This window comes from Polypterus senegalus, chromosome 9 (genome assembly GCF_016835505.1).
Source record: "Polypterus senegalus isolate Bchr_013 chromosome 9, ASM1683550v1, whole genome shotgun sequence".
Lineage (NCBI taxonomy): Eukaryota > Metazoa > Chordata > Cladistia > Polypteriformes > Polypteridae > Polypterus > Polypterus senegalus.
Genome location: NC_053162.1, coordinates 8,171,560 through 8,189,347, shown reverse-complemented (window position 1 = coordinate 8,189,347; position 17,788 = coordinate 8,171,560). Strand labels below are relative to the sequence as shown.

At 41.2% G+C, this 17,788-nt stretch overlaps 1 protein-coding gene across 8 annotated transcripts in view; it reads right to left on the bottom strand.

The window, feature by feature from the left end:
* Nucleotides 1-382: 382 nt before the first annotated feature.
* Nucleotides 383-17,788, bottom strand: part of dnm1a (dynamin 1a) — a 471,312-nt gene continuing 453,906 nt past the window's right edge. For 5 of the 8 annotated variants that reach the window (XM_039762667.1, XM_039762670.1, XM_039762666.1 and 2 more), the window contains one exon: nt 12,318-12,726. In XM_039762667.1, coding sequence (XP_039618601.1) covers nt 12,654-12,726 — 73 coding nt within the window. In that variant the 3' untranslated portion in view covers nt 12,318-12,653. Of the gene's footprint in view, nt 1,336-12,317; nt 12,727-17,788 lie in introns of those variants that run through there. The other 3 variants (XM_039762673.1, XM_039762671.1, XM_039762672.1) reach the window with 2 other exon arrangements.

Below are 17,788 nucleotides of genomic sequence, written 5' to 3'. Positions count from 1 at the left end.
GCTGTGGACCCCCAGAGCTCCACTCCATTGAGGAGGAGGAGGTCCCTTTTTATTATAGGTCAGTTACACTGTGCTTACGATTTACTTAAGAGGTACTGGAGTCAAATAAACCAGGTGACAAAAACCTGCAGTCCACTTGTCTGTCCAACGGAGCTCCTGAATCATGGAGGTCTGCAGTTGGACCCATCTCAGAAATGCAGGCCGTTTCAACGAGCACTTGCCGGTTGGTCACCCAAAGTGGCTCGACTTTACTATTTCACTTCTTAAAGAAGGCGATTCATCCTCATTAATAGGAAACAAAAAATGAAACGGGGAAAGAGTGCAGCTACATTTTTGACTGGGACCCTGTGAAACGTAAAGGGCGCACATGTCTTACCAAAAGGTAACCAAACAAATAAAACTCGATTCTAAACTAATGGCGTGGAAATGACTTGACCTGCACAGTTCTGAAGTTAAAAAAAATCCTGAATTACAGTCTCCTGAAATGTTTGACCAGCAGTCTACGATACGGTAGGCCGCAGTAAGTTTTGTTTCCGTTTAAAATGAGTTCTGTACTTCGTTACAAAGAAAACTTTTTCTTCTCTGAGCATGATTCAAGAAAGGGGGGAAAAAAAATGAAAAAATGAAAGTGCACATCCTTGGAAGCGATTCAGCACATGCCAGTTTGATATGTCAGATGAACCCAAAAATCAAGGACAACCGAGTCCTGCCACTGCCCACCCACTGGCTACCTACAGTAAAAGCCACAAGTAACCACCGTGTCCACTCTTGTGTTTTTTTTTTTGGTGATCTTTACACAATAACATAATGTAACTGTCCAAGTGACCGAAAACGTTTGCCCAACGACCCCGCCATCGCTCCTTGGCTCTCGAGTCTTATCTCATTGAAGGAGTCGATGCCACTTTACGGCTGTACCTTCTAATTGGCCTTCTCCGTAATGAAGTGAGATTCTTGTTCGTTTCTTTTGTTTCATGAAGTCTTTTTGGAGTCACATAGATGGAACCAAAGACTGATACAGCATCAAAACATAACACATTATTACAGAACACAGTAACTGCACGACACAAACCCCAGCTACTTAACACGGTCATGCTGCACACAGCCAACAATAAGAGTCTGCGAAGATGAACGTCTCACTTCTGAGGACAATCCAGGGTTTACGAGTCTGTAGGGAGATGGTGATCTGGCAGCTCTAGAATAACGCTTTGAAGCTACGTGTTATAATTTTGTTTATTGGCTCAAGAACACTCTTAGTACTAAAGAACACAGGACAGGCCACAGGGGAAGCTGGTAAAAGATCTCCTTTAGGCTGGTTGGTTGTTGCCTGCTGACTCCCTTTGTTGAGATCGGCGAGAGAAAGTGAAATGAAGAAGAAGAGAAAAACAAAAAAAAAAAAGAAGAGAAAAAGAAGAGTGAAGAGGCATTAGGACTCAAATAGAGGCGGCAGGCTGTCAGGTGGAGACAAGCTGGAAAGCAAACGCAAGTAAAACGGGAAAAGGAGGAAGAGAAGAGGGGATTGAGAAGTGAGGAGAAACTATGGCAGTCGAAACAACAAGTCCTTGATGTGCACAAAGCTAGCAAATTACTACAAAAAAATAAAATCTGTGGAAGGGGCCTCTGCTCAAATGTGTGGGCGATGAACAGGAAGGGACAACAACGTCATTGACAGACGGACAGAGGTGAGATCCACCCCAGCCATAACTTGGCCATACTTAAATTTTAACAGTTAAATTGTGGCCTGCATCAAGCCATCCTTGATTTCTCTTGAATGGCCTTTTGTTGATGGAAGGATTGAGTGAGAGCTTAGACTTGCTGAAAATTTAGATGTAAAACACGTGACAAGAATGTGGGCCCTCCGTCAAAATCAACCTAACTCACGATCTCTAGCTCCAGTATTCTTTACGATGTCAGATTACCGTATTTACTCGCCTATAAGTCGGGTCTTGAAACCTGAAAAATTGATCATAAAATCAGACCCCGACTTATACGCCCGTTCAAAAATATGACACTTCATTTTTAAAAAATTTTTTTTTAACATCTTCTTGCTTCCTCCAATCTCAGCTTCTCAGACGCATCGAATTTTGTTGCGGCAACGCAGTTACCAATTTCTTTTGCCACTTAAACGACTTTAAATTTAAAGCCAGCTTAACATTTTCTTCTGATCGAACGCTCCAACATAAATAAGGGATGCTCTTACGATAAAGCTGTATGAGGGTGTGAGATCCAAAAAACACTAAACCGTGCAAACGCGTTTCGGAATAGTTTGGGTATTGCCGTGTGATCACGTAGGCACAATACATAGGAAAAAAAAGGCTGTGTGCTTCGTGGTTACTCTCTCAGGTACGGAAGCGTATCAGGTCCACGGAGAAGAAAAAAAAAAGTAAATGTCAAGAATAAAGTCGAAAAGAGGAAGTCGGTTTAAGAAGCATGTACCGAATAACATGGGGCAGGGAACACTTAACACAAAGCATTTAATGTGTACATTAACGTAAGACGGGGTTTGAGAAAAAATGAAATATTGATTTTAAAATGACATGTACAACGTTCTACATTAATGACCAAATAAACTACGAGAACAAGTCAACATGTCGACTTTATTCTTGACAATACACTTGTTTGTTTTTTTTTACTTCACTGTGTCCGTATTTTCTTATTTTTCCCCATGGGCCTAATACACTTCCGTCCTCCGGTGGGGGTTAGCATATCATAATCTCGTCAACCATTAAATAGCGTGAGTTTTCCACATTTGACCTGTACGACTGATATTATAAAATACCGGAAATTATACTTACATATCCATGGGAGAACTTAAATGCGGGTATATACGGTAATTGGTTGGTGCTTCCTCGTTGGTAGAAGGGTGCTGACGAGGTTTAAGAAAATCTAGTAAATTAAACATTGATTTTAAAAATGACGTTTACAACGTTCTACCTTAATGACAAAATAAACTACGAGAACATGTCGACTTTATTCTTGACAATACACTTTTTTTTTCTTCACTGTGTCCGTATTTTCTTTTTCTTCTCCATGGTCCTAATACACTTCTGTCCTCCGGTGGGCATCAGCATATCATAATCTCGTGGACCAATAGTATGAGTTTTCGACTTGTACAACAACATTATAAAATTCTGAAATTATATGGTGAAATCAAGCCCGACTCATCCGTGGGAGAACTAAGTGTGAGTATATACGGTAATTGGTTGGTGCTTCCTCGTTGGTAGTAGGGTGCTGCTGTCTGAAACTAAATAAAGAAACGTGCACCTAGGGCAGTGGGCATTCGAAGATCCCACACCCAAAATCCCAAAAGGTAGAGAGGCTTTCCTTCTAGAGAAAACCAAAATCTGTGAAGCAGGCAGAAAAGACGTGAAGAACCAAGTACAAACATCAAGGCAATTAACTGACTTGTTAATACCGATCTAAATCTTTCAATAAGGCAAATTTTGAATAATGGAGGTGACCGGGTTAAGATATGTCAATAAACGCAAGCTAAAAGATTGTGAATGAAAATTTGTTGTTTTTGAAGCTTAATCGTAATTAAACAAAATCTCAAAGGGGTCTATTAATACGGTTTGCTCTATATCTGTATTAATAAACCCCACCAACAACGACATGGAGGTTTATTTTGAATAATCCGTAAACTGGGATGAAGAAAGCACTATTCAGACAGGATTAGTTTTGTATGTAGAGGTGGAGTAATTAATTACTACTGGAGGGCCTACGTCATTTTAGTCCAGTCTGAATCACTGACAGTATCTTTTTATGGACTTTATGCTCATGTCTTCATAAAGGTTATGGGGCCTTTTACCGTAAGCCCGTAAAAACGAGTCCAAAATTAAACTACTCGCAGTGTGAATTAACATGAAATTCTGTCATTTGAGTGATTCTGATGGGACTAAAATTAGAGAGGTCTTTCAGTAATAGTTACTTTACCCAGCATCCGGTTGTAAAACTAATTCTGTCCAAATAGGACTATAGACGACCTCTGTTATCCTGTAGCATTAATTATGTCAGGTGCCGCATCCAAATAATGAAATGGGAACGTGCGTGGAAATCAAGAAGGCGTCGAAATAAGACACCAAAAATTTTAACATTTTAGAAAGTTTACACTAAACAGAAATTCTTGGGTGGGGGTTGATTTAAGTCGAACCTAGTTTTGTAAAATTTGACTTGCTTGTATGAAATGTTATTTGATTTTAATAAATTCAATAAAATGTTAACAAAAACTAATTCTGCACCCCAAAAAAAAAACTGTAACTGTGTATACAGATCAATAAAACAGGTCCAGAAAAAATACACAAATGTTTCTTTCAGGACAGTTGTGGGGAGGATATCACAATTAAACGTAAATTTAAAAAAAATGATGGGTCAGTCCAAATGTCGTCTGCCCATCTCATGATTGATCTCACAGTTTTGATCCTTGTATTTTCCCTTGAAACTTCATCTCACAGTTTGGATCGTCCTTTGAGATGTTGGTACAGATCCACTATTAGCTAAACAAACAAGCTTGATGACTGAAGGTTCTCCTCTCGTTTGTCAAATTTCGTGTGATCTAAAAGGATTTACGTAATACCCGTTAACCCTTCGTACAACACCAGCTCCGACGGTCAAAAACGGAGCAAGTAGAACAATGCAGTTGCTAAATTTGACGACCTCAAGTGATTTTGAGTCGTTTCAATTGACATGGGCCTGCAATGATATCAGCAAATGTAGTTGGCAAGTCCGACATTCCCAACGATTAGATTTCACTTAATGTGGCTTCTGCTTTAGGCGCACCGAATTTACTATGCAAATGAAGTGGGAATTGTAGACCGACAAACTCAACTTTGCAGATTCCGCAATTTTCTCATTCAAAATTGGAGCTTTGTTTTGTTGAAAAGAAAATTGAATTTCTTCAGCACTCTGGAGCATAACGTACGCCTTGAAATAACGAATCGCGGAAAGACGTTATGACTGGAGCAAGGCAGCTGAGAAGAAATATTGTGTTTAGTAAAGAACACGTGGAGGACTAGACGTTGTTCACCCTTCAGTAACGGACAAGCAAATTTCTTGAATAATACAAAGGCCGTGAGCCAGATGGCTGCTGGGATACGCCACACAAGGACATTAAAGGCCCCTTTATTACAGGTGCAGATGGAATGTTCCAGAATCAACAAAATGGAGTGTCATTTGCTAGCAATTGTGACAGAAGGACAACTGAGGTTGCAACAAAAAAGAAAAAGATGCAGTAGGCCTTTAAACAACTGACTGGCAATGAAGATTGTGAATAATTCTTTACTGATCATTCTATATGATTACAAAATTTTTAAAACGTAAAAGTCAACGGCTGTGGAACCTCGATTCACGAACGTCTCTGAAAATCGGGTTATGACCAAAATGTTCGCCAAACTTTTGCATCTGTTCGCGACCGCACACTCAGTTGACGGACAAGCCAGTTTCCCCTTTGGTTTGTGTGCGCCAATGATTTCCGCACGTGTTGCGTTGTTCTCGGTCAGACATGCGTGCTTTCGCTGTGAACTCTTTGTGCGCTATTTCGTTTCCCTTCCACTTCGTACGCGCCGATGATTTCCGCACGTGTTCAGTCTCTTCCTGTAGTACATTGTTCTCGGTCAGATGTGCATCGCACAGAAGGACTGTACCTCAAAACTGTAACCTCCTCTCCACCCAGCTTCCTGCTCACTCCCTTCATGCCAGAACTCAACTCATGCAAGGTTACTTTTCTTGGTTTTTTATTAAAAAACGTGTTTACAGCGATCGACTCGTAAGGCTGTAGCGCGAACTCCTGCAATGTTACTTTTCTCTGTTCAAGGTTTTCTCAGCGTTATTCAATGTTTGGACATTTAGTTTACTATTACACTGTACATTCTATGGTATAATTAACTGTTTTTGTGCTTAAAAATCTTTAAAAAAAAATATTTACATACAGCTCGTACAGTCCGGTACAGATTAATTGTATTTACATACAGTCCTATGGGGAAATTACTTCGGGTCACGACCAAATAAATCTGATATATAATGAATTGCAATCATTTCTTTTTAGCATTTAACAAAGTAATCTGTACAGTGGAACCTCGGGTCACGACCAGAGTTTTGGAACGGATTACGGATTACTTTGTTAAATGCTAAAAAGAAATGATTGCAATTCATTATATATCAGATTTATTTGACATCCGAAACCTAGTTGGGGTCCATACGGTGAGGCAGACATAGCAGAGTACCCCCTTAGTTAAATGCGGACTTAAACTTTTTAATTTAATATTTTATGATATAATTCTGTTTATTCCGCAAATATTCTAGTGGCTGATAAATACTGTGCAGGAAAATCCAGACAGATGTGAGAAGGATGAAAGGTTATAGCGTAAAGACTTGAATCTAAATCGAGAGACGTTCTGCTCAGACTGTGTAACGCACTACAACTGCTGTGCTTCTTGACCTTTTCTATGCCAGGCCTCCTCCAGAAAAAATGCCAGCTCTGTGTCGCCTCTCTCCCCCCAAATAAGCTTTTAACTCGGTGTACAAAATTTCAAATATAAATTGAGTGGTTTACCATTATAAATGTCAGTAATCTTGTAAATGAAGCACTTGATTGACAATCCGCGGGTTTGGGTTTTCCTTGGAGCATCAAGAAAAATGGCACATAAGTAATAATTTAGGGGAATGGAGACCCCCTGAAGCAACGGGTGAGGGATGAAACCCAGTCGACGAGCGTTGCCCCCCCTGATAACACCTGCACTGCGGCTCAAAAACAGACGTGCCGCACAGTTAAAATTGTCGCGCAGGTGAGATTAGCTGAGTATAAGCAGCAGGTGTTGCGTCTAATTCAGTCCCCCTTTCCCAAAAGTAGAATTGACAAACATTGAAATCAGTGATATTTCACGGTCAGGACTTACGCAGAAATCAAATATTGGATCACGGCAAGGTCCAAATTCCATTCTGTAAAAATAAAAGCTATTTCCCTTTATTGATACTCCGCCTGCAGCAGGGAAACCCGCAAGAACGTGCATTGCCGCGGCTCATTCACAGGTGATAATTTCATGCACGATGCTCGATTCTCGCCATCTCAGAGAACTCGAGCACAGACTAATAAATGATGGCACACGGCAAGATATTGATTGCACCACGAGAAAATTGGACAACAACTTTGGCAAATCGTGGCGCAGCCTTCTACGGGGTGCGGGTAGCTCAGGTTGGGAACCACTGCACTAGTAAGACCACATCTAGAGTACTGTGTGCTGATCTGGTCACCATGCTACAAAAAAGAGATAGCAGCAAGTGAAGCTGTGCAGAAGAGAACTACCCAGGTACACCAGGACTTCAGGACATGTCCTACTGTGACAGACTCCGAGAATTACATTTTAAATTTGTTTAGTTTTAGATTGTCTGGCCACCTAATTCAGGTCTCCAAAATCCTCAAAAACACTGATAATGGAGAACCAGCAGAATCTTTTCAGCTTAACTGGAGGACACCAGTGAATATTAAGAGGAAGTGCATTTAGGACCAGGAAGCACTTCTTTATGCAGATAGTTGTAGGACTCTGTAACAAACTACTGAGACATGGAGATGAACCAGAAGCTGGGGCAAACTTTAAGAAGAATCAGGATGAGATATTAAAACAGTCGAGATATCGGCTAAACAAACAGGCTCGACGGACTGAATGGTCTGCCTTCATTTTTTAAATTTCTTATGGTGTTATGCAAAAAGTCCAAAGTCAATAACTGTTGTCATTAGGGGATCTCTCCGGAACGAGTGTCATGCCCCGTGGAGACGTCTACTGACAAGAGTTCATTGTCGTTTAATCTTATTTGAAGGAAATTTGTGCGACAGAACCTCTTAAGTTTGTAACATTCCATGGAAATCAAACAAATCTTAGCCATTTAATTCACAGTACAGTGGAACCTCGGTTTACGAGTAACTTGGTTTACGAGTGTTTTGCAAGACGAGCAAAAATTTTTAATAAATTTTGACTTGATAAACGAGCGATGTCTTGCAATACGAGCAGTATGGATACACTTTGTCTGCTGAGCGTCATGTGATCACAACTGAGCTGATGGTTCTTCTCTCTCTCTCCTTATCTCTCTCGCCCAGCGCGTCTCTCTCTCTCTCTCTCTCCTTATCTCGCTCGTCCAGCGCTCTCTCTCCTTATCTCGCTCGCTCGCCCGCCCAGCGCGACTCTCTCTCTCTCTCTCCTTATCTCGCTCACTCGCCCACCCAGCGCGTCTCTCTCTCTCTCTGGCAATCGTCTCCTATTCTCCGTCTGAGTCTGTGTGCCTCACTCATATAGTCAACATCTGTTTACTACAGCATTGTGACTGTGTGTGTGTGCGCTGTGAAGTGCGAGTCCCCATCTTGCTCCCCAAAACACGAAGCTGACTCTCAGTACTTTTAACACTAGCTTTATTCAGCTTGAAACAGCAACAGCGCTGTTATTTATTACAGCGGAATCTTTATAATGTTCCTTGTATGACCCATTGACGACAGGCGCTTATAGCATGTCTGCGATCTTTTTGGATGCGCTTATACGGCAAACTGCTACAACGCTGGGAGACTGCGATTGCTTTGGGACGCTCTTCCGCGTGTTGTCCCGTTGGGTGGAATCTCACATGAGTTTAGAAACTCACACCAGCCATGATTCTTTTTAAAGGTAAAGTGCAGGTTAATTTGTATTATGTATTTTACTTTATATTTTGTCTTAATCATTTTTATATGAATAGTTTTGGGTTGTGGAACGAATCATCTGAGTTTCCATTATTTCTTATGGGGAAATTTGCTTTGATATACGAGTTTTTTGGATTGCGAGCACGTTTCCGGAACGAATTATGCTCGCAAACCGAGGTTCCACTGTACCATAAACAATGTATTTCGTCGGGAGGTCCATCTCAATGTTTTTGTGCTTAAGAATATCGAATTGTGTTGTGTTCTTCTCGAATCGTATCTAAAGTTATTTTAACTAAGCTGTAAGAGGTAAATAAGCTATGTAAACGTGAACGACAGGGAATTTCCAACGTGGGATCCTAGTGTTTTTCCAAACGAGACAGATTTTTTACTTTATGGCACAGCACATACAGTAAAAACAAAGTGTGGATTATACTGACAGGACTTTCCAACTTCTAGTGTACTGGTTTTTAAACTGTGGGGCGGAGCACGAAATAACAAAAAGGGGGGCGCGAAGATGTGAAAAAAAGAAAACAAGAATCGAAAATATATAAAAAAATACATCTATTGGAACCAAAACAAATGAACTTAAACTACATTCTGATACTAGACAAATAAATATAGAGTTAGATAAATGTTGATAAAAGTTAAGTAGGTATAACAAAATATGCATCTACGTATGATATATCATTAATTAAAAGAGAACAATTTGGTATTAGTGGGCTCCTTTCAAAACAACGTTAGGGGGGGGGCGCGATTAAAACTGTTATGAAAACTCGGGTCGCAAATACGTAAAGGTTGAGAAACGCTGTTCTAGCGTATTGCATTTGGCGAGACCGCAGTAAATTCTTTGCAAATACATCACCAGGCGATAAAGGTCCTATCTAGAGTACTACATTTTGGTTTAAAAATGCAGACATTAACGCTCATTTTCGCTTTTCATCCCCCTGGTTTTTAACCTCCGAACATGTCTGCAGTACTAGGGTGTTGTACCGTGTTAGCCATTAAGATGTAATGCAAAGTCGATCAAAATGACGCCTTTTATTGGCTAACTAAAAAGATGACAATAGACAACCTTTGGAGGCAACTCAGGCCCCTTCTTCAGGAAATTGACTGCATCCTCACCTCATCTGTTGTGAAGAGCAGGGGAGCGGGACCCGATGTAGATGAGGAGCAAAACCTGCCACTGCGAGGTGGGAGAGGAAACAGGTGACCTATTCTGTGACAGACTTTCCCGAGTTGCCTTGAAAGGTTCCCTCTTGTCATCTTTTTAGTTAAACAATAAAAGGCGTCATTTTGCTCGACTTCTCATTACCCCAGAACATGGAGACTCCTGGAAACTTTTTCTCCATGACCGTTTATTTCTGAAAACGCAGCCTCGGCCTTGTGACGCAGACCAACGAAAGTACTGTTTTTTAGAAAAGGTGGACTCTAATCACACTCTGATTGGCTTGTGCTTATAATGTGGCCCTTCCCTGATTGGATCCTGCTTATTATAACGTCTCATACCCTTGATTGATCTTTGTACCAAAGGAGACGATATCTCAACATGGTGGACGTAGAGGAGTTGCTTTCCATGGTGCTTGTTGTGTTGCTTAAATGTATGGATTTAAATTATATTTTGTACAGTTTGAATGCTCTATCCATGATCAAAAAAGGCAAAGCACTTACCGACTAGCAGTTTTAATCCTGGTGGTGGATTTTTCTGCCGATGCGTGCATGTCCAGTATAATCGACTGTCTATGTACTACGCGTTTTTGGTCATTTTAGTGAGGCTTTCCTACTACCATGTGGGACTGAAGAAGAAGCAGATACCTACGAAAATGATAGTGCGGACAGAAACAAAGTCTTAAATCAGTCAGTCCATGAACTAATGAAAGGGCTCCGGACAACTTTAAGTGTTTGATCGAGGAGATCTCCAACAAAAATACTCCTCCTTGAGACCTGCGAAGTCTTAATTCTCACAATGGTGGTTTTATTCTGTGTGGTTGCGTGTTACCCAGTGTTACCAGAGAACTTTCTTTAAAGACGTACTGCATCTTTGGGGAGGAGAGGGAGGTTTGGAAAATTATGAAACAAAAAGAACAGATCCAAACCATAAAGAAAAATAATTCAATCCAGCAGTGTGGAACAGAGTTAAGTCCGAGAGCCCCAACTACAACCCACCCACCCACCCCATTTATTTCTAGCCTCCCACATCAGCCCAGCAGGTTGACAAGTTCATAATGTGGTTGGATCACTGGCAGCCAGATCACTTTCCATAGCCACTGGACTCTGAGGTCAAGGTCCTTGCACTTTGTGTTTTCAGGTTGGGAGGTAGAAGGATCACACTTTCCACCATTCCCTACTTTCATTTTTTTTTTTTTTCCTTTCCCAAGCTGTTATTGCTCTGGGGAGGGAGGGATGGATGGATGGATGGATGGAGGGTGAGGAGTTGGGAATTGGTGCAGTGGTCGGTGAGATAGGGATAGCCAAGGAGAGGCAGGTGATTGGTTGTGGCAGTTCAGTTTCCAGGTGAGCAGGTGGGTTTGGTTTTTCCATCCGTTCAAAATATAATTGCACATTTCCCAAGAGAGTGAAAGGAAGATGAAAAAAACAAAAAGAGAGAGACACACAACGCCACTAGCGGCTTGAAAACCAGACAGTACAAACACAAATGTCGGTAGCAAGCACTCATTTCTTGACATGTTTATTGTTGCATTTCATTGTTATGCTCTTTGAAAAGCTACCTACGCTGACACCTGCAGCCTGAGTGCTTGATTTCTTTTGCCCAGTATCCCCAGTCTGTGTGCGGGAATACGGACTGAGCTACACAGGCACAGAGTGCGCTTCATGTGCATAGACCTAAAGTAGACAACCTAGGAATCCAGAGATACACAGATGCATCTACAGACTGGATATATACATGCACTTATCTATCTATCTATCTATCTATATTATATATATATATATATATATACACAGAGTATAGAGATATAGATAGATATATATATATATAGATATATATATATATATATATATATATATATATATATATGATGAGAGAGAGAGAGAGAGAGAGAGAGAGAGATAGATAGATAGAGATACTGGGTGAGGCAGAAAGGACGGACATCTTTGAAATGGCTAGAACTCACCACTAGGTGGAGTGACAGATGTGCGGTAGGTGGCGTTAGGTTCGCGAAGTCTTAGCATTTTTCTGTTTTCTTTTATGGAGCCGTGGATGATAGAACACCGCGTTTTTGCGTACAACTGTTTTGTCAAGAACAACTAATCTATTACCGCAGTTCAGCATGAGTTTCGTTGCCATTTCAATATCCACAGATATAAAGCTGTTCCCGCTCGTAACACTATCCTAGGTTGGGTTAAAGCTCTTCGTACACGAGGTACACTAATGAACAAAAGACCTCTGGGGGCTACACGAACGGCACGTACCCCTGAAAATGTGGAAAGCGTACGACTAGCTGCCCTGCTGCGCAGTCCAAGTCGATCTGCTCGGAAGCATTCTTCTGAACTTGGCCTCAGTAATCGTTCGCTAAGGCGTATTTTGCATTTAGACCTGCATTTCCATCCCTACAAATTGTCAAATGCTATTTTAATATGAACTCAAATCTTTCAATAAATTTCTTTGTAAGAAAAAATGAACAATTTTGTGATTTAGTAAAAAACGCCCGTCCTTTCTGCCTCACCCTGTATATAGATGTATATAGATATGCATATATATATTGTACTTGATATACGTATAGTCCGGCTGTCATTAACACTACAAGTTTTCCACTGGATTAGAGCCATGTCTCTACACTACAAAATACAAATACTGGACTAGTGAAAGAACACATTTCAAATACTATCTACACTACACTAGACGATGAAGGATCACGCTTGTTTGTGTGTGCTTCTGGGAAAAACAAGGGAACTGGAGTCTTGGGAGAACCGTAGAGCACATTCAGGGCGTAGGGCAAATTCGGCATCTATTGCAGCCCTAGGGACAGACGGGCGCCCGTGGTTAAAGATCTAAGAGGGGGGAATCTGTTGTCCGGGAAACTGTAGGTCGGGTGGGTGATGCAGGGGCCCTCCGGCTGTTGAGAAGCACAAGAAAACAGACAGACAGGGAAAAAAAACAAACCACAAAACAATGTCAAAACATTACAGGAAATGACATCACCACATGCTCTCAGACATTCTTAAGAAAACTGTGTCTCCCTGTTTTTAGGCCGCTTTAGGCCGCCATCCCCAGATACGTATGAAGCGCAGTGTATAAGATTTCCCACTTCAATCTCTGGCTCCGTTAACGTAGTGGGGTTGAAATCCCACTCCTGACACCACTGTGTGACCGAGAGCAGGTCACGTCAACTGCCTGTGCTTCAATTGGAAAAACAAAAGACATGAAACCAGTTGTATCTTAAATGCTGTAAGTCACCTTGGATGAAGGCGTCCGCCAAATAAGTACATGTTAGAATGGGGGGAGTTTTTCAGTTTCATATAGGAAATTTAACTCAAATTAACAATAAGATTAAAAATGCAAATCCGCAACTGTTGTAAAAAAAAAAAAATCACCAAAATATGATTTCCCAGAAGGCAAATCTTATTATTTAAAGTCAAACTGATTGGAACCTTTAAAAACTGTAGTAGGCATAAATCTGAAAACATGCCTATAATAGAAAAACATTACTACTTATTTAATTTGAAAATACATTAAGAACTGTAATTAAATACAAATACAGAAATTCTCATTGTGAAGAAACTCGGTACAATTGAACTTGATGGGAAGAGCAGGAGCCATAAAGTAAGGTGGGAAAGTTTGTACACCGCGACCAACTGAATTTGACACCCGCACACGTGCCGAGGACTCCTCCATAGCAGGGAAAGGTCAAGGAGAATCTCCCAGCCTTTTCAGGTTCAGGACCTTAAAGAAATACTCCGCTCTAAAATGGTTACATACGCCACGCAGTTAGCGATGATTGAGGAAAAGAATGTTAGTTTCATGTTTTTTATGCAGAATGCAGAAAACAAGAAGTTGATAAGAAAAGCCATTAGTGACCAAATGCTGTACAACAACAAACGCTAGGAAAAAAAAAAGAAAAATCTCACGTTCCTCAAGTCGCATGATCCGTGTGCCAGTTATTCAGTTGTATACTCAAAACGTGCAAACGGGTGATTTTTTTTTTTGCTAAAATACTGTTAAAAATAGTAACTTTACAGAATAGTCAGTGCACATCATAAACCAGAAGCTGTTTTCCTAGGGGGTGATAACTACTGGGTGGGAATAAGTTCTTTGTCTTACTTGTGTTTCTGAGTGGATGAATAGTAATTTTCTCAAGCTAAATAATAGTGATTGGCAATAATGGATATAATGAGGTTATTAGAAATAAACTTGATGCATTAGGGTTAAAAGTCAAGATGGAGGTAAAGAATTTAGGGGTAACTGTTGACTGTGTCCTGAATTTTAAATCGCATATTCATCAGATCACTAAGACAGCATTTTTTCACAAGTTAGACCTCTTATATCATTGAAAGATGCTAAGAAATGAATTCACGCGTTTGTTTTCAGTCGACTAGATTACTGTAACGCACTCCTCTCAGGACCACCCAAACAAAGACATCAATCGATTACGAGTGCAGAATGGAGCTGCTAGAATCGTAACTAGGAAAAGAAAATCCAAGCACATCACCCCAGTCTGAGTGTCACTACACTGGTTACCGGTGTCATTTAGAATTGACTTTAAAATCCTGCTTATGGTTTATAAAGCCTTAAATAATCTCGATCCATCTTATATATCGGAGTGTCTGACATCTTATATTCCAAATCGTAACCTTAGATCTTCAAATTAGTGTCTGCTTAGAATTCCAAGAGCTAAACTTTAAAGAAGTGGTGAGGCGGGCGGCCTTTTGCTGTTAGGCACCTAAAATCTGGGATAGCCTGCCAATAGGAATTCGCCAGGCTGGTACAGTAGAGCACTTTAAAACACTGCTGAAAACACATTACTTTAACATGGCTTTCTCATTTTAGTTTAATCCTGATGCTCTGTATATTCAATTAATTATCATTACTTTTCATGGTGGCACCCTAATCCATACTAACCCCTACTCTCTCTTCTGTTCTTTTTTCGGTTTTCTCTGGTGGTGACCTGCGCCACCACCACCTGATCAAAGCACCGTGATGTCCCTCCATTGATGGATTAAAGGCCAGAAATCCACATGATTGTCGTCATCAAGTTCTTCCATGAGAACCCTGAATACCATGAGGACCGATTGAGGTCAGAAGAATGCCCAGAGGGGACTGGGTGGTCTTGTGGACTCAGAACCCTTGCAGATTTTATTTTTTTTCTCCAGCCATCTGGAGTTTTTTTTGTGTTTTTTTTTCTGTCCTCCCTGGCCATTGGACCTTACTCTTATTCTATGTTAATTCTCATTTTAATTCTTACTTTGTCTCTTTTCTCTTTTCTTCATCATGTAAAGCACTTTGAGCTCCATTATTTGTATGAAAATGTGCTCTAGAAATACATGTTGTTGTTTTTAATCGCGCCATTTTAAGTAACCTGAACCTAAACAGATATATTATAAGGAGGCGATATCCCTACCTTAGTGATACGGCGGTAAGAAATCACATAGGAGAAAATAACTTTGTTTTCTTTAGTGGCGATTTACGCAGCATAACAGACGAAAGGAAGCCAATGGCAAGACCATTACTGGAATGTTCGATGTATACAGTCTGCCATTTTCGTCACTGCGCTGGAGAACTTTTCACGATCTAATGATGTTATCTACCATCCGTCCGAGCTTTCCGGTGCGACGGACAATGTTCCAAGGCCTTATCCTCTCTCTCCATGTGCAGGCCCTCACTTTGGTAAATCATGCCATTCCAAACAAGGCAAAGAGAGGATTCAATTTCATGCACACAGAAATAGTCCAATGCCCATTTTCGTAGTTCTCTTCTAATGCTTGCCTAGCAGTTCTAAATGCTGAGCCCCTCTGTGCTAAATCTGGCCCGTACATGTGAGCGGATTTATAAAATATTTTTTGCACCGAGCACAGTGACATTAAACTTATGTTCTTATTGCAGAAGCCTAAGCAGATGTCACATCAACCGACTTCTCGTCGGGGGGCACATCCGACTTGCCAGCTTCCACCGCTGATCTCGTTGCTGGACTGCGTGAGTCTCTGCTACTGTAATTGGCGAGCACTGGCAAGTCTGACACACCCTGTGACTAGAAATCGAGTGATATGCACTGAGTAGAGGTCGGGAGCACTGATACAGCCCATTGGCACCACATGTCACACCTCCTGAATTGGAACCCGAGTGCAGCATCCTGTGTGTGACTATTCTGGAAAGTTGCTATTTTGTAACAGTAAAAAAAATCAAATGTTTGGAGCACATGACTAAAAAACTGACCCGTGAATTACGTGACATGAGTAACGAGAGATTTGGTTTTTTTGCACATTCTTCACATCCAACCTGGGGTTTGGTGGCGGAAATGGCACTCTGGCCACCATAAAAAAAACTTCCCACTGCTTCGATTCCATCTGAAATGATGTGGTGCTGAGGTGTCACCCATTGCATGGCCACACTCTGGGATTCTGGGAGTTGGTTCATCGTGTGGTGGGTGTGGCAATGCGCCGTATCAGCGCCTGCTCCTAACCTCCTCCTCCTCGTCACATCACTTACTATTGTCCAGCATTGGTCACTAGTGGCTTCTATCGTATCACAACCTTTTTTTTTTTCCACTCTTCTGCATGAAGACATGAGATTAAAAAATTTGAGATCAAAACATTTTCTCAGCCATCGCTACAAACTACGAGGGGTATGTGACATGTAAAAAAGTATTTTTCAGTGGAGTATTCCTTGGGCCTCTGCGGGCTGAGAAGGGTACATTGGCATTACATACATATTTAAAACTCCCAGATAGTTAACCAGGGGTACAATTCATTAAGTCAAAAAAACAGAAAGCATGAAAGTCATTTTGAATGAATGCTCAGTGAATGCTGGGTGTCTGACCGAAAGCCGTTTTCACAGGCTGCAGCAAATACCAACCAAATTGTCAGTGAGTGAAAACCCACGTGCTTAAGAAAATCGAAGAAACCAACTTATTGATGGCTTGTGAGGCCATCACTGAGCAAAACGCATCAGACAAGCAATTGCATTATTAGGCAGTCATGTTGCACGTACATATTGGGTGATTCTGACTTACAATACTAGGAATTAGCACCAAAAAGTGGCTTTTTAAAATCAATATAATGATTGACCTTACATGACAGTCACAATATCTTTAATGTGTGTGTGTGTATACACGAGGTGAGACACAAAAATAACCAGACTGGGCTTGGGGCTTTCCTGGAAAACCGTCTGGAGGTCGGCCGGACGTGAATCCTAGAACTATATCCTCTCCTACACGCCCTCTCAAACCGCCGGCCGGCTGGGAATATCCTGTGAATGGCCCAGTCAGTATTTGCACAACAAACGCTACACGAGTTGCCGCTATAATGTCGGATGAAAAAAAATCGAACAGTGAATCAACGTCAAATTTTCTATTTTTCCTTAAAGCAGTTTTTGACTGACAGAAACATTCCTGTCCTCGATCGTCCTCCCTATTCGCCCATTTTAGCTCCCTGTGATTTTTTTTTACTTGTTTCCGAAAGTCAAAAGTGACCTGAAGGGAACACGTTTTTCTTCAATGGATGAAGTGAAAACAGAAACGGCAAGCCTGTTGAAGAGCCTCAAGCAATAAGACTTCCAGCACTGTTTCAATCAGTGGAAGATACGTATGGAGCGGTGTAGAGATCTGGAGGGCGAGTATAGAGAAGGTGACAAGGTTTACCTGCTCCTCTTAAATGTGGTGTTCCTCGGGGATCCATTTTGGGTCCTGTCTTATTCTCTATATAACTTCACCCTACTGGAGCAATTTTTAGGAAATGTAACATTTCTTTTCACTGCTATGCGGATGATACTCAGGTTTATATTCCCGTCTGCAACTCTGCAACTGCACAACTGTCTGTCTGAACTAAGATCCATCCATCCATCCATTTTCTAACCCGCTGAATCCGAATACAGGGACACGGGGGTCTGCTGGAGCCAATCCTAGCCAACACAGGGCACAAGGCAGGAACCAATCCTGGGCTCGGTGCCAACCCACCGCAGACTAA